The following is a 16,809-nucleotide window of genomic DNA, read 5'->3' on the forward strand; positions in this document are numbered from 1 at the left end:
CCGTTTATGAAACGTGTGTCTATTTATTCAACTTTCTGTAAAATTTGAATGTCTAGACACCCAAAATTTGAGAACATGATGTCAATTGAGGTCAAATCGTTAAAGGGTATTATACCTTTTACAAATGATCATATCATCATGGTTACTATGAGGATTTTCTTGTTGTTATTAATGTATATATTTAATTCTCTTTGCTTTCATTATACACAAGCCTAAAACATTTATTTGGATTTCTCTTTGTGACTTCTAAAATTTCCCATAGTACCACCAAAAAAGATATGATGGAGCTGTTCTTCTCCTAATAAATGGTTTCGAGTTTGAGCCCTATATATGATAAAATTCTTGATAGGAATCATTATCTCTCGAATGAGGCCCTATTCGGTACAAATCCAAATTAGTCCGACTCCAATACAAATAAAATACCGGAAAAAAAAACTGAAAAACTTCCCTATAGTAGCCCAACAGTAAGAAAACTAATTCCTTTTAAAGAAGCATTAAAGATATATTCCAAAATAATTTTCCAAGATTTATGTCCTATATTTCATATCTGAAAGAGTTAACGGGACAATTCTCCCTATATAAGAAGAATAAAGGACCATAAAAGCTGAAAATACAAAATAAAGTACCAAATAATACTTTTCAAAAACTTCAGTGGTGGAAAAAGTAAGGAAAAATAATCTGGTTGCCCTAGTTTGTCACAATAAACCCCACCCACCCCCTCAATTTTCTCAAATTTACACCATTGTGTTTGAAAAGTAACCTGTTTTTTTTTCTTCTCTCTCGCCTGATCTTCTCTAAGGTATCTTCGAAAACTCGTAATTTCTGAATTTTATTGCTATTGAATCTGATTTTTTGTGATTCAAGCTTGAGCGAGCTTAATTTTGTTGATTGAAGTTACTGATCAATTTTTATTGTTGAAAATTTGGATCTGTGCAATTTTATTATATGTTCTGTTGATTTGATGTATTTCTATTGGATCTAGATATGAAATTGGATTGTTTTTCACTGTTTGTTAAAAGAATTGCTAAAATTGAATTAGGGAGATATAGATTCGTTCGGGAGATTAATCTATAGTTGCGTAGAATTTGTATTTCAGATGTTTGATTAATAAAATTTAGGTTTTTTTATATGACAAGTATTGTGAAAAAGGTGATTTTTGGTGCTTATAGTCCTTGCATATTGTCGATTTAAGATTTCTAAGTATTTGAGTTTAACAGTATAATTCCTTTCTATGTTTAGTTAATTTAGTGTATTTTTATTGGATCTAGATAAGAAATTGGATGATTTTCACTGTTTGTTATGCTAATTGGTGAAATTGAGAGAGGGAGATATAGATTCGTTCGGAAGATTAATCTATAATTGCCTGAAATCTATATTCCCGAAGTTTGATTAACATAAAGTAGTTCTTTTATGTGTGATCAGTATTATAAGTAGGTGATTTTGGTGCTTATGGTCCTCATATATTGTCCTTTTAAAACTTCTGAGTATTTTAGTATAACAGTATAAGATGATTTATAGCCTAAGCACAAATATCTATGACTTGTTTTAGACCACAAGTTTCATAAGTGCGTCTTTCTTTGTTAAACTCGGTGCCAAGTCAAACAACATCACATTAATAGGGACAGTGGGAGTACAAAGAAAAACTATTCTTATATATTGGTGTTACTAGAACTTGATTTGAGCTTCCTCTGAATATGTTATTCTATGCCCCAGGGATTGTTGTTTACAGCTATGTATTTAACCTAATTTTTGAAGTGAAAATGTGTGTTTTTTTAAAAAAATATGCATGTTAGACGCTTCGTGATTACTGATTCCTTAAGTTGATTTGATACAAAGGAGAAATATGTTGAGCTTTTGAATCCTTTTCTCCCCGGTTCTCGGATATACAGTAATGTAAATACTCCTGTGGCTTGGCTAACTTGTAAGATGTGTATAGATGTTTCAAGTGTTTGGTTTGTTTTTATTTTTTAATGCTTGACATTTGTTAAGTTCTTGAAGATTGAAACTGTTGTGGCTTGGTTTATTATGTATTCTTCTTGTTCAGGAGTTTGCTTATGTGTACTATCAATCTGATGGTTTTCCGTTTGAACTGCAGTTCTGTATACAATGTCGGATGGTCAGGAGAGTGATAAGAACATTGAGATATGGAAGATTAAAAAACTTATCAAGGCACTGGAAGCTGCTAGAGGCAATGGCACCAGCATGATTTCACTTATCATGCCTCCACGTGATCAAGTATCTCGTGTTACCAAGATGCTTGGAGATGAGTTTGGAACTGCATCAAATATTAAGAGCAGAGTGAATCGCCAATCTGTGCTTGGTGCAATCACATCTGCTCAGCAGAGGCTTAAGCTCTACAACAAGGTTCCACCAAATGGGCTTGTTCTTTACACTGGAACAATTGTGACTGATGATGGGAAAGAGAAGAAGGTTACAATTGATTTTGAGCCATTCAAGCCCATTAATGCATCACTCTATCTTTGTGATAACAAGTTCCACACTGAAGCCCTGAATGAACTTTTGGAATCTGATGACAAATTTGGATTTATCGTGATGGATGGGAATGGGACTCTTTTTGGGACATTGAGTGGCAACACGCGTGAGGTCCTTCATAAATTTAGTGTTGATCTGCCCAAGAAACACGGAAGAGGAGGACAATCAGCCTTGCGTTTTGCTCGTCTCCGGATGGAGAAGCGACACAACTATGTGAGGAAAACAGCAGAGCTTGCAACCCAATTTTATATAAATCCTGCCACCAGTCAGCCCAATGTCTCCGGCCTGATACTAGCTGGTTCTGCTGACTTTAAAACAGAGCTCAGTCAATCTGATATGTTTGATCCTCGTCTTCAGGCTAAGATTCTAAATGTGGTTGATGTTTCTTATGGAGGGGAAAATGGTTTTAACCAAGCAATTGAGCTGTCTGCTGAGATCTTAGCCAATGTGAAGTTTATACAAGAGAAGAAATTGATAGGCAAGTACTTTGAGGAGATTAGTCAGGACACTGGGAAGTACGTCTTTGGGGTGGATGATACGTTAAAAGTTCTGGAAATGGGTGCTATTGAGACACTTATTGTGTGGGAAAATCTGGATATTATGAGGTATGTGCTGAAAAATAGCGGTTCTGGAGAAACAGTTATCAGACACTTCAACAAGGAGCAGGAGGCTGATCAGAGTAACTTCCGTGATCCTGCTACAAATGCAGAATTAGAGGTTCAGGAAAAATTGTCACTGCTTGAGTGGTTTGCTAATGAGTACAGGAAATTTGGTTGTAGTCTGGAATTTGTCACCAACAAGTCACAAGAAGGATCTCAATTTTGCCGAGGTTTTGGTGGTATTGGAGGACTCCTCCGTTATCAGCTTGATGTTCGAGCTTTTGATGAGCTTTCTGATGATGGTGAGGTTTACGAAGACTCTGACTAGCAATTACCAACTTCTCAAATACCAGTGCAGAAGTTGAGCGGGAAAGCCTGTACTGGTGTGCAAGGGCTGTCGCCTTATTTGTCCGCTCATGTTCCAAGTGAAATATTTCTAAGAGCTCTTAAGGTGAGTTGGAAGAATCCATTTTCATTATACTACGAGCGTTTATTCTTCCTATGTAATGGTCTATAAAGCTTGTTTCTAATATGTATTAACCAGATGGATGATCTGCACGGCGAACCTAAATTGGCATCAATTCCATCCTGCGCTTGTCGAATCCCGTTCAGTTTCCAAGTGATTCAGTCTGTTGAAAGAATGGAGAATTAAAAACAAGCAGTGTGGCTGTTATTTTCCTGTTGAAGATGGAGAACATCAAAAACTTTATGCTATGCTCTTCTTGGAGGAGTGATGCATATGAAATTATGAATAATGCTATTTATATTTTCTATGAAGTGATTATGACTCTACGCATGTATTGGAGTATTTAATTTCGATGATTATTTAAAGTTGTGGGATCTTTTATGAATATGGTATGTTGACGAGATCATATTACTTCTGTCTTGTGGGATTGTTATTATTCTATTTGGATACACGAGTAGCACAAAATTACTTTGAATTCATGTTTTGTGATCTCGAAATTTGAAAAGACGTTAGTCTAGTAGAGGCAAAGAGTATTGTTCACTCGGTCGTTGTGAATGGACTTGCAAATTTAGTAGTGAAAGTTTGTAAAATTACATACGATGAGTTGAGTTAATTTTGAATTTCAGTTGCGCCTCGAAAACTCCACAAAAACAAAAAAAAATGCGATATTAGTTCTTGAGAAACAATGAGTGTGTTAGTTAGGTTGTTTCGAATGGACTCACTAAATTTGAGGTTAAATAGAGTTAGTTATGTTCTAGAAAGTTCATAAACTAATATATACATAAAGCTTCAATAATTCTAAATTTGTATTTCATGATCCTGAAACTTCAAAAGAAATGATGTTAGTTTTGTGGAAATAATGTGTATCGTTCACTGGGTCATAACAAATGGATTCCTAAAATTTGGGGTAAAATGGAGCAAGACATATTCTGAAAAACTAATACTTAATACACATGAAAAACTTAGATAATTTTGAATATTTGTTTCTTAACATTGAAACTTCAAAAAAGTGGCGTTGGTCCTGCAGAGGCAGAAAGTATCATTCAGTAGGTCGTTACGAATGAATTCGGTAAATTTGAGGTCAAACGGTGACAGATAGTCATATTCCAAAAATTCATGAATCAATACACACGAAAAAAATTAGATAATCCTCAATTTCTATTTCGTGACTCGGAAACTCGAGAAAAAAAGAAGGTGACATCAATCATGTAGAAACAATGAGTATTGTTCACTCGATCGTCACGAATGGAGCTAAAAAAATTGAGGTCAAAAGGAGTTGGTCGGACATATTTTGTTAAATTAATAAACTAATACACACAAAAAGTTTGATAATTCTAAATTCTTGTTTTGTGAATCTGAAACTTCAAAAAATGACGTCAATCTTGTTGAGGCAATGAATATCGCTTACTTGGTCATCATGAATGTACTCATAAAATTAGAGGTCAAATAGTGTTAGTTAATCGTATTTCAAAAATTATGTGCATTAATACACACACAAAAAACATAGATGATCATGAATTCTTGATTGGTCAATCATTTTGGATTTATTTTATTTTTATTTTTTCATGTTTGATTAGCTTAATTATTTTGAAAAATATTTTTCAAATAGACTTATTTTCCTATAAGATTTTCATACAGGAAAATAAATTTCAAAACTTTCCTTAAACCTCACCACCCGAAATGGATCCAAATCTGAGATCCAACTTCCGACTTTGAATCGAGACACAAATTTTGACCTTTCAACCTCGATTCAGGACCACTTATTTTTCAGAAAAATATTTTCTAAAATAACATGAATGAGAAAAAAAATCTTGTAATCGATAATCCATATAATTTATTAGGTTTACCCTTTTTATCTATATCGAATATACATAAGAGCAAATATTTTATTTGTTTTTTAGCTAATTCATTTTAGATCAGCTCATATCTGACTCGATCCTTTCTTTTTATTATCACACATATAGCTGGTGTATAACACATTTATATTTATAGAATTGCCAAAACCACTATACCGAATCTTTAGCAAACCCAAAAATATTAATAATAATAATATGATTTTCTTTTTTCCTCATCTTTGTTAACTTAATTACCCACTCCAATCACCGGAGTATTTTCCGGCCACCGGACGGCGATCGGTAGCCATTTCCTCTATACTTGTATTATTTGTGTTCATACATATATTGCATGAATCACATTTATATCTATTTTATTTATTCATATTTGGTGAATTGCGCAATAATCGTGATCATTCATAATGATTTTCTCAATTAATGAATAATATATAAATACTTTTTTGCCATTTTTCCCTTTTTATTAATCTGTATAGATCAGAGACGGATGCAAAATTTAATTTGATAGGTCAGTGATTTTGTCATACATATATTTATGGTTTGTGTAAAAAATACTGAGTTCAGTTGAACCGTTAAAACTCCATGGGCCTCTCCATGAGCTGTTGAATTATGCAAAATTGCAAGTTCTGTTTTATCAATCTCTGTTCAATTTGAGATCACTTAATTGTGTTTTGTAATTAATCACATTTTTTTCCATGAAAGTGGTTAATCAATCCCATTAATATGGTCATTCTTAACAATATATTGTTTCCTATTAGCAGTGACGGATCCAGGATTTTCATTAAGAGAGTTTAAACTTAGATTTTGAACCTCTAAACCACTAAGCAACCTCTAGCATTGTGTTCAAGGGATTCAAAATCTATATATGTACGCATAGAAAATCAAAAAATCACCTTATATATACACTGTAATTTTTTGTCAAGGGGGGCTCAGGTGAATGCGTTCACCTCTGGAGCCACCCCTGCCTATTAGTATGCTATATTTTGTTAACTAGACTACTTTTTTGTTGGTTACTTGTAGAATATTGTCACTGATTCGACGTTCTTGTTGCAAGTAATATATTAAGTTGTAGGGTGTTCTGAATACTGCATATATATGGCGAGGAAAGCTTTTGGTGCTTTAAAAGATTCCACAATGGTTGGGATGGCGAAGGTTAACAGTGAGTACAAGGTGAAGTATTTGTTCGAATATAAACTTATTATACTCTTAATATTGAGTTACTGAAAGTCCGAAATCATTAGTTAAGAATATATGTATGTTCTTTCCTTCAGAAACTTGATGTTGCTATACTTAAAGCCACTAATCATGTCGAGGTAATGCCAAAGGAGAAGCATGTACAAAGTAAGTTCAATTTAACTCGGCATTGAAGTTTTGTCAATCTTTTTAGTGGTCTCACCAGCACGTGAACTTCGATTACTTGAAGGCTGAGGCAAGCCCTGATGAAATTAGTGTTGTTTATGGCTAATTTGGACTATGTTATTTTGTTTACCGACTTATATGATGTGCACAGACATGTTTTTTCAGTGGTATATATGAACCTTAACTGAATTCTGACTTAACGTTATAAGTCCACTCCTCCTTTTTGCAGCGTTTTTCAATGCGATTTCATGCAACAGACCTCGAGCAGATGTTGGCTATTGCTTACATACTCTTTCCAAGAGGCTCACCAAAACATCTACTTGGCAAGTATGACCCAATGACACCATGCTAGCAATTTGTACTTCAATTAACGCGTTTAGTTCTTTTCTCTCTGTATGACCGGTTTTTGTGCACTTCTACCAACTATGTAAAGGAAATGAAAGTTCACAGACTCGTCGAACTCTTTCTCATGGTTTTAACTTAAGACAATCTATTGAAGAATTGCTTTAAGTTATAAAATCAGATAGGACTACTTATATATCGTCCTCTTTGTGGTTGAAAGTTCTTTTTTTTTCTTCAGGTTGCGCTAAAAGCTTTAGTTGTTATTCATCGTGCTATGAGGGAAGTTGATATATCATTTCTTCAAGAGCTTATTAACTATAGTGCTCATCGAGGCCATTTGTTAAACCTAACACATTTCAAGGATGATTCGAGTGCAAATGGTATATATCTCCTATCTTTTGCCTTACCGTATGCAAAAAGTTACTACTAGCTAGAATGTGAGAAACTAATTTTTGATCGATTATGAAGCATGGGACTATTCTTCGTGGATTCGTACTTATGCTTTGTATCTCGAAGAATACCTTGAATGCTACTGCTTGGTGAAATTTGATTTTCAGAGAGAAAGAAAGGTATGATATTTGCCTTGTAAGAAACTGATGTATTGAACTCCATTTCTTGAATGACACTTTTAATGTTTTAGTCCGTTCCCAAAAGAATGACGCCATATATTTAGTAACTCTTTTAACTTTAAACATGCTCTTTCTGTACTAGAAATGCCATGTTATGAGCACAAATTATAGTGAAAGGTACTTTTGATATGTCAATGATCAGTTTTTCTTTCGAACGACAAATCTTTTGTTGTTGATACTAAACAGAGAATGAAGGAGTTAAACACTCCAACCTTGATAGAGACAGTACCTTGTTTACAGAAACTGCTCTCTCGTCTTCTCGATTGCCAGGTGATGAATCGATCAATTGCTGAATAACCGATTCATTTGTTTTGCTTTCGAGGAATAATGACTACTGTCATATTTTCAGCCAAAAGGAGCAGCTCAATATAACTTCTTGATTCAGCATGCCCTTTCGATTGTGAGGAATTATCGAATGTCCTTTCACTATCTGTATATATACGACTACTTTTATTCGATGTAGAAGCTTTTCACATTCAAAAATCAAACTTCTGTTTAACACAGGTTGCTGCAGAAAGTGCAAGTCTATATGTAGCAATTGCTGATGGAATGCTTAACTTAGTGGACAAAGTACGATATAATCCAAGTGTTTTGGTTCAGTTATCAGATGTATTTGTAAAATAAAAACGAGCATTGACTAATAAACCTTGTACAGTTTTTTGAGATGCAACGTCATGATGCAATTAGAGCACTTGAAATTTATCGAAGGGCAGGAGATCAGGTATGTGCATTTCCTTTGTATATACAAACCTATATTAAGATCGACTCGTTGTGCATAGTTTGTTTTGATACATGGAAATGTGTGTGATATGCAGGCAGTAAAGCTATCTGAGTTCTTTGAGATATGTAGGAACCTTGATTTTGGACGAGGGCAGAAGTACGTTAAGATAGAAAAGGTAATCCATTCTGGTGCCAATTTTTTATTTCAAGAAACAAGTTACTAACAGATTTGTGTGTTTGTTTGATAACGTTATAGCCTCCGGAATCATTCATATTAGCGATGGAAGAGTACCTGACGGATGCACCAAAACCTCTAATGCTTACATGGAAGCCGGTATGTTGTTAGAAATGAGTGTGATCTTATATACATATTTTGCTTCACATTGCTATATAGTTGAACCTACAGAACTCGCTCTTTTCTGTTTACTATTAATGCTATTTTTCCTTTTCATTATGCCAACAGGATGACGATGACAAAAACACCAAGGTCATTGCTGTTCCTGGATCCAAACTAGAGACTGATCAAGAGCAAAAAACTGAAGTACAGAAGAAAGAAGAGAGTAACGCGGAGACTACAGCCCCGCCTCTCATTCCTGACCTTTTAGTAAGAACCTTCTTAACTCCTAAATGATAAAATGAGATGAGATTTCATAATGGTTATGTATAGCTAATTATACATATTTATAGTCTTTTGATGAACCAAGTGAAGATCAATCGATTGCACCAGAAGATAACAACAACGCGTTAGCTTTAGTTATTAGTACACCAGGTATATTTTTCTTTCTTTTCGTCTTCTTTATCAAAGTAGACGAGTCTACGTACTAAGCTTTCTTCACAAAATGATGATCATGTTATGTGTAGATGAGTTATCGAATTCTTTGAGCAATTCAGATCAAAGTAGTCAACCTACAGGCTGGGAGTTGGAACTCGTTACAGCATCAACGGGGGCATCCATAGATCAAAATAAACTGGTGAGCCTTTTTACTATACAAGCAGGCAAACTCAAACCAAACTGTTTTTGTGCTCGTGGCAACGACTATAACGTTAGAGTTTGAAACATTTGTGTGTCCTGTTTTCAGATACAGGGGGGTGTACTAGATAGATCAAAGTTGGATAATCTATATGAAACAGCATTGGCAAGACAGAACATTGTAAATGACCCTTACAATAGGGAAGTTTCGTCTAATCCGTTCGAGGTAACTGATAATTCACAAGATGCATTTTATAGCTCAACAAACTCTGGAACAAATGGTGCACAAATGGCTGCTATGGCTCATTACCATGACTATGGTGTTTTCATGCAACAACAAGTTGCTAATATGTCTCAATCACACGAATCGTTCATCGGACAACATGAAGCCTTGATGATGCAGCAACAAATGGCTATTGTGTCTCTTCAACAACAAACTATGATTCAAGAACATGAAGAACAAATTCAAGAAAATAGAGGTGAAGTGCCTCAACTACTATTAGAAGGACCAGCAGCATTGGTTAACAATAATGACAAAAATCCATTTGGGAATCCTTTTAGTGATCAAGATGTTACAACTTATAATAATCCTTCTCAGGATCAATCTCATGTATCTGAAAATCAAAACTCACAGTCTAGCTTAATCTAAACTCATTTTGCCAAAAGGAAATTATGGAAGTTGTTAATGAATGCAATCCATAGTACCTCGTAGTACGAGAGGCGGATGCATGATTTAAAGTTTATGATTCTTATAGCGACCTCAAAATTTCATATAGTTTGTGAATTTCTTATAATTTTTGTATGAATGTGGTGTTCGGGCCAACTTTCATGCATCTCGACTAATTCTACTGACCACATGATATCTGTCACCTCCTACCAGCAACAAGTACCAGTTCATCAAGACTAAAATATATGGAAAAAATCACCTAGTGTTTTTTTGTCTCTCTAAATTTTGAACTTGAGATCTCAAGATTCTCAACCACTTTATTGATTTGAGTTTTTAGATTTCTTAATACATATTTATAACTAGATTCAGATAAAAATTACTCGATTCATATGAACCCATTACTTATAAGTCAACTCCGCCCCTACGTAGCATGATCTAGGTTGATTTTGATGGATTTGACTATTAATTCATTATATTCAACTGAAGCTACGTTTATAAAAACTTATACTCATTTTAAACCGACAAACGCTAGATCCCATGCTCTATAAATAACAATCAAACATACCATATAATTAGAAATGATTTTTCCTCCTCTCTCCCCATGTGCATCTCTAGACTTTTTTGGGGTGATTTTTTTATTTCCATTTCCTATTTTGGTGCAACGTATGGAAAAAGAAAGTGAATGATCAAGTTTATTTTTTTTTAAAAAAAATCAATTTTAATATTATTTTATTTACCTTCATTTATCTACTATATTAAATTTTTTATTAAAAAAAATAAAAAAGCATGGCCCAATCCAGCAGAATTGCAATTAGAAGAGTCACATGGTATTGGGCCCCACTATTAAACCCGTAGCCGTATTTCACGCCTTTATTCAGCCGTCCTTCTCGATGGATCTTAGCTGTCTGCTATCTTTTTCGTCGCATTAAAATTTGATTAAATTAAATTTGAATTTACGATATTATTTTTCTAAAAAACGCTCCTTACCAAAAATTTGTTATCAAAACATATAAGTTCATTCAACTCAAATATCTAGTATCCAATGTTTGGAAATATATACTTCTCACTCTATGCTATAACAAGTCTTTTCTTCCATATGTTTATTCAAATTCAAAAGGGAATCAAAACTACAACCTTATATTAGTGCTTTGATTTTGATTAAAAAGTAGAATCAATTTTGAGTTTAAATTTTCTTTAATACAAAATCGTATTTGTTAAGGAGCACTTTATTCCTAATATGATACTCCCTTAATAATACGAATAACTCTAATATGAATATCGACTACTAATTACTATATGCTATACAAGTGCTTTACCATATAACTTTTTAAAAAGTGCAAATACCATTTGATAGAATGAGCAATTTTTTATTGATTTTTTATTCTTTTACAAGAAAAAGCAAGTAACTATAACAATAAGACTCTAACATGGAATAAGGAGTTCAATCTTCTTCACTCCTCCTTCACACAAGAAAAGAATAATATTCTTTTCTTTTTCTTCCTCTTCTTTTTTCTTTTCTTTCCCCCTTTTCGCGGTAACATAAAATCTAAAATCCTAAAAATAACCAAATAAAAAAGGAAAAAAAAAATTATTTTACAGACTTTTCTTGTCTATAGCCATAATAGGAGAGATACCACCTAACGAATTTCCCCAACCCGGTTTGCAAATTGGTTGTCGGTTTATACCCGAGTTCTTTTTGGGCCAAACTAATATTCGCATGCGTAAACGGAACGTCGCCGTTTCCTGGCATATCCAAAACATGTTTCTTAGCTTTTACTTTCAAATGTTTCTCTAACATCGCAACCATCATCGGAACCGTCACCGGCGAAGTATTACCCAAGTTAAATATCCGAAACATAGCCGGGCCCCGTTTTTTCCCACCCGACCCGGTACTCTTCCCTGCTGTATCAAGTGACCCGACACACCCTTTCACAATATCATCAATGTATGTAAAATCACGGGCTAAGTCAACCCGATTCTTGCCCCGATAAACCGTTATCGGTTTACCTTGTAAGATATTCCGGGTAAATGAGAAATAAGCCATGTCGGGTCTTCCCCACGGTCCGTAAACAGTAAAAAACCTCAACCCGGTTATTGATAACCCGTAAATATGATTATAAGTATGTGTAATTTCTTCACCAGCTTTCTTCGTTGCTGCATATAACGAAGCGGGTTGATCCGTTCGATCCGATTCGGAAAACGGTACCTTTTCGTTTAACCCGTAAACTGAGCTCGAGCTTGCCCAAACAATGGCGGGTTGAGGGTTTGCATTTTTGCAAGCTTCGAGAAGCGTAACAAGCCCAGCAATATTACTATGAACATAAGATTTGGGATTTTCCATGGCGTAACGAACACCAGCTTGTGCAGCTAAATGCATAACGTGTGTAAACGCTACGATATCAAATAGCTTAGCTAACATATGAACATCGTTAATATCCCCTTCAATGAGGTACACATTTTGCAAATTCAACAGATTTTTGCGAGCTTTTTTCAACGAAGGGTCATAGTAATTGTTGAAATTGTCAATTCCGACGACACCGTCTCCACGTTTTTTCAATGCGATTGAAACATGAGATCCGACGAAACCGGCGGCGCCGGTGACGAGTACGGACATGCCGTTAACACGGTGGATTTGGGCGGAATCACGAACTTGTTTCTCCCAATGAAGACTACCCCATGTGGAGGAGAGATACCGGGTACCGGAATCCATGAAGGACTGAAAACTCAAATACGACGCCGTTAAAGCTAATAAAAACAATGCCCATAAGAACATTGTACTTGTTGAAGCAAAACATCGGTGAAATTGCCGGTTACCGGAGTAATACGTTTTGTCTTTGAACTTTCCTGGTGTTGATGGAATGAATTCTTCTTCTAATCCCCTCATTTTTTTTTTATCAAATCGAAGAAAAAGAAAATTTCCCCTTTTGAGATAGATGAAGAAATTGTTAAAATTGGATGTTATTGATGTAGATGAAAATGGGTTTTAGTGTATGCAGAAAAAGGGAGGAATATATATAGGACAGAGTATATAGAAATATCGCTTCGAATAAACGCGTGAACGCGTTAAAGAATGATGATTTTGGAAGAGAGAGAAAGAGAAATTGATGAGAGAGAAAGGACAGCTAATGGCATACAGTGTAAATTTAGGAAAGTGGAGAGGATAGAGAAAGAAAGGGATGGGTAAAAATAGAAAATGTAGAAGATAATTTTGTAAAGGTTGTTTGGTACTTGTTAGAGTTGCGTATATATTAGTAATGTACGGATTAATTATGAATTTGTATATATATATATATATTTTTTTTTTTTATGTAGATAGTAATTATATTAAAATTATTTATTTATTTGTTAGTTATATATGTATTATTTATTTCATTTTCTATATTTATTTATGTAAGTTTCGTAAATCAAAACACTTTATTAAGGAGAGGAATATTGAAAACATTTCTGAACTTGGTGCGACTTGTTAGTTTGTTTTTCAATTATTGACAACTTTGAAAACAAACCGCTACTTGACTAATTAAACTTAGATACACTCGATCTGTCAAATGACATAGTTACTAGTCTCAAACTCTTGTACGAGGATGAGACTCTTAATAAAAAGTTGAAATATGTGTTGAAAATATCCATAAAATTGGTGAGGATTTAAGGGTGTATTTCACTCATGATGCAAAATCGAATTGTATTTAAGTTCAGTTAGTCAAGTAAATAGGAGTATTTCTAAGGCTGTCAATAGTTTAAGAATGAAACTAGTAATTCACGCTAAAATTAAGAGTGTTTTCAATACTTTTATATTGATTTTATACATGAATAACTTACCTTCTAATTAGCTATCAAACATAATATTACTCATATAAAATTTAGTGCCTACATGCATATAATTCATATATAAATCAACTACCAAACAACCCTTTATTAAATAATGTTTTACATTTCGGTGGATTTATTTTTTTGGAAATTTTAGTTATAATGGAAAAAGATTATAGATTAACTAGCACATGTATACATAAAAAATATATGAAACCAATATACCCTTGACACACTACTACTATAGTTGGACCACGGTGTAAAATGTTTACTTAAGAAGTAAATAATGTATGATTATTTCATATTATTCTCCCTAGGAAAGATAATAATACAGCTAAAGAGACATTACTATAGTTGGACCACGTTAGAAAGTTTGTGTACACTCATTCTTATAATTTATAAAAATAAAATAATACTAGGCACACTAAGTTTGATAAGTACATGCTTTAATTAAGCTAATTTTGCAGCTTGCTCGTCGTAATAAAATATTTATTGTAATTTTTCTTGATAACTATGCTTAGAGAAAGTTCTATGAAGGTCCAAACTATAATAATTTAATAAATTATTATGTACTCTCTCCCTTCATTTTTATTTGTCACGCTTTTCGAAAGTCAGTTTGACTAATTTTCAAAGTTAAATTAGATTACATTAATTCGATATTTTAAATTTAAAAAAAATTAGATATTCAAAAACTATACGAAAAGTACTATAAATTGCAATAATTTGCATATCAATATGATGAAAAAATACATCATAAAATATTAATCAAAGTTTTATAGTTTGACTCTAAAAATGGAAAATATAACAACTAAAAGTGGACGAAGATAGTACTAACAAATTGGTATGATGGCCAAGGTGTCGGGACCAGTTTTCAAGCACTTCAACTAATTCCACAGAATACCTTCCATCTCCCATTGGAGCAAGATACCTCAACTAATACTCCATAGCAAGAATTTAAAATCAATGTCATCAATTTTTGAAGTAAAAATTATTATATTCAACTCTTTAATTTGATGAGATGACTAATTTATGGTGGCCATCCATTTGGATATTCTAGAGCGTTCCATGGAACATTCACTCTTGATTAATTAATTAATTAATTATAATTTCGTTGTCATGTGTATAATCAATCTCTTTTATAATGAAGGATTGAGATCCCAATCTTCAATGGTTGGCATGGTATTTATTTAACTAATTAAATAAAAGAAAGATTAAGCATAAGCTAAGGTTGATCATGTTATGAATTGAAATTAGTTACGTATTAGTGTCTTTTTGACCAATCCAGCACATTCTCCACGTCTATGTTAAACTATATACATATAGTTGTCTAGGCAGAAGCTGTTAAGTTCACGTAAATTTACAAACACTATATCTTGATCGATATAAAATAACAACTTTTAGCAAAAGAAAGAATATATAAACACAAACCATACTTATATTCATCGATTTATTTAAGCTAATACACGAGTGACGACAATACAAATTTACTAGAACAAGGTACACATTACGTACTATATATAGGACTTCATGTAGTCTATTCTTTATTTTATTTTTCATTTCAAATTAAAGTAGTATAAGCTATTATTTATTTTTTCTAATGTAATATTTAGTTACCATCTCCTTCACCATAGCTACATGATATCCTTACGTATCTAGGACCATTAATTACCGGAACCAGAACCAGCTCTTGATCCAGCATATGAGCCTGCTTCTGAACCTGCCTCGCTTGATCCACCTCGGCTACCAGAACCAGAACCAGCTCTTGATCCAGCGTATGAGCCCGCTTCTGAACCTGCATTACCATTACCTGAGGAAGTTGAACCTGAACTTGAGCTTGAACTAGAACTTGATCTTGACCCTGAGCCTGATCCTGAACCTGCTCCTGCACCGGCTCCTGAACCACTTCCACCTCCTAAGCCCAAGCCTACCCCAGCACCGACACCCACTCCTACACCACCACCCAAATCTAGGCCCAAATCCTTTCGTGCCACCCGACCCTCTGAGACCATAACAAGAGTTGACAAAACAAGCAAAGCAAGAAAGCCCAAAGCCTTAACCCTAGCCATACTTAAAACACTAATAAAAGTACCAAAACTAAAAAAAAATCCAATATTATTTCTATGCAAGTATTATTCCTCTATTTAGCAAGTAATGCTTGATTTCTTGTTGTGGTAAAACATGATAACTTGTAACGCTATTTATAGTTTTAGATGCTAGGGTTTCAATTTGGTTGGTAAACATGACAAATTAGTGGTAGTGGGGGACAATTGTACATTATTAAAAATGGGCTAGACTAAAGTTTGTGGATGAGAAATTAAAAGCATGCAATTTAAGAATTTTTTTTTGGACTTGTCATATGATAGCCATATTATGATGAAATTGTATCGACCCACGTACCGGCCATTCCACTACCATAGTGGAATAGCTATAAAATACACTAATTATACATTTTGAAGGTGGACAATAATACAATTTTGAAGGTGGACAATAATACAACACACAAAAAGAAGAGACATGTGAATAAGGAATTGATAGAAAAGAGACACATGTAACAACGAAGAAATCATCAAAAATTGTAATGGAACAACTAAATATTAGTCATCCATATAATAGAATTTAAAAAATCGTAGGAATTACTTGGACCCAAAACCCTAGCATATAAAAAAGCTATAAACATATGTCAAAACAAGAAATTTACAAGAACGATGATAAGTATATATTAGAACGTACGATAAAATGCACATTTTTAACTAGTAATTAAACATCAAGATATATATAAGTGGGTGCATCACTTGATCTGTTTTTGCAACAAACTAATAAAGAAATATAAAAAAACAATTTAATAAAGAAATTTAACACTAGCTAAACTAATAAAGAAATATCAAAAACAAATTAATAAAGAAATTTAAC

At 33.6% G+C, this 16,809-nt stretch overlaps 4 protein-coding genes across 6 annotated transcripts; 2 read left to right on the forward strand and 2 right to left on the reverse strand.

Annotated features, from left to right (window-relative positions):
* The first annotated feature begins 718 nt into the window (after positions 1-718).
* On the forward strand, positions 719-3,963 carry LOC125850330 (eukaryotic peptide chain release factor subunit 1-3). 2 transcript variants are annotated; one of them, XR_007444777.1, is made up of 3 exons: positions 719-799; positions 2,096-3,543; positions 3,637-3,963. XR_007444777.1 is itself a non-coding variant. In XM_049530175.1 (2 exons), exon 2 carries the CDS (start codon positions 2,107-2,109, stop codon positions 3,418-3,420), a length of 1,314 nt encoding a protein of 437 aa, XP_049386132.1. In that variant the 5' UTR covers positions 719-799; positions 2,096-2,106; the 3' UTR covers positions 3,421-3,549. The 2 variants fall into 2 exon arrangements, 1 of the variants encoding a protein (XP_049386132.1); XM_049530175.1 differs by lacking the exon at positions 3,637-3,963 and having other exon boundaries at positions 2,096-3,549.
* Positions 3,964-6,474: 2,511 nt separating this feature from the next.
* LOC125850357 (putative clathrin assembly protein At5g35200) lies at positions 6,475-10,141 on the forward strand. Its single transcript, XM_049530210.1, has 15 exons — positions 6,475-6,578; positions 6,680-6,749; positions 6,997-7,094; positions 7,348-7,489; positions 7,578-7,678; positions 7,925-8,008; positions 8,088-8,138; positions 8,243-8,308; positions 8,394-8,459; positions 8,554-8,634; positions 8,715-8,792; positions 8,922-9,062; positions 9,146-9,227; positions 9,320-9,429; positions 9,538-10,141. The coding sequence occupies exons 1-15, from the start codon at positions 6,504-6,506 to the stop codon at positions 10,075-10,077; spliced, it is 1,785 nt and encodes a 594-aa protein (XP_049386167.1). The 5' UTR covers positions 6,475-6,503; the 3' UTR covers positions 10,078-10,141.
* Positions 10,142-11,441: 1,300 nt separating this feature from the next.
* Positions 11,442-13,111, reverse strand: LOC125850358 (UDP-glucuronate 4-epimerase 1-like). The gene has a single exon (XM_049530211.1). The coding sequence runs from the start codon at positions 12,977-12,979 to the stop codon at positions 11,684-11,686; it is 1,296 nt and encodes a 431-aa protein (XP_049386168.1). The 5' UTR covers positions 12,980-13,111; the 3' UTR covers positions 11,442-11,683.
* Positions 13,112-15,316: 2,205 nt separating this feature from the next.
* LOC125850355 (uncharacterized) lies at positions 15,317-16,088 on the reverse strand. Of its 2 annotated transcripts, XM_049530207.1 has the most exons (2): positions 15,692-16,088; positions 15,317-15,616 (listed from the first exon to the last, which is right to left on the reverse strand). In XM_049530207.1, the coding sequence occupies exons 1-2, from the start codon at positions 15,963-15,965 to the stop codon at positions 15,561-15,563; spliced, it is 330 nt and encodes a 109-aa protein (XP_049386164.1). In that variant the 5' UTR covers positions 15,966-16,088; the 3' UTR covers positions 15,317-15,560. The 2 variants fall into 2 exon arrangements, with proteins under 2 accessions (XP_049386164.1, XP_049386163.1); XM_049530206.1 differs by having other exon boundaries at positions 15,317-16,081.
* Between the last annotated feature and the right edge of the window lie 721 nt (positions 16,089-16,809).

This window comes from Solanum stenotomum, unplaced genomic scaffold (genome assembly GCF_019186545.1).
Source record: "Solanum stenotomum isolate F172 unplaced genomic scaffold, ASM1918654v1 scaffold16320, whole genome shotgun sequence".
Taxonomy (NCBI): domain Eukaryota; kingdom Viridiplantae; phylum Streptophyta; class Magnoliopsida; order Solanales; family Solanaceae; genus Solanum; species Solanum stenotomum.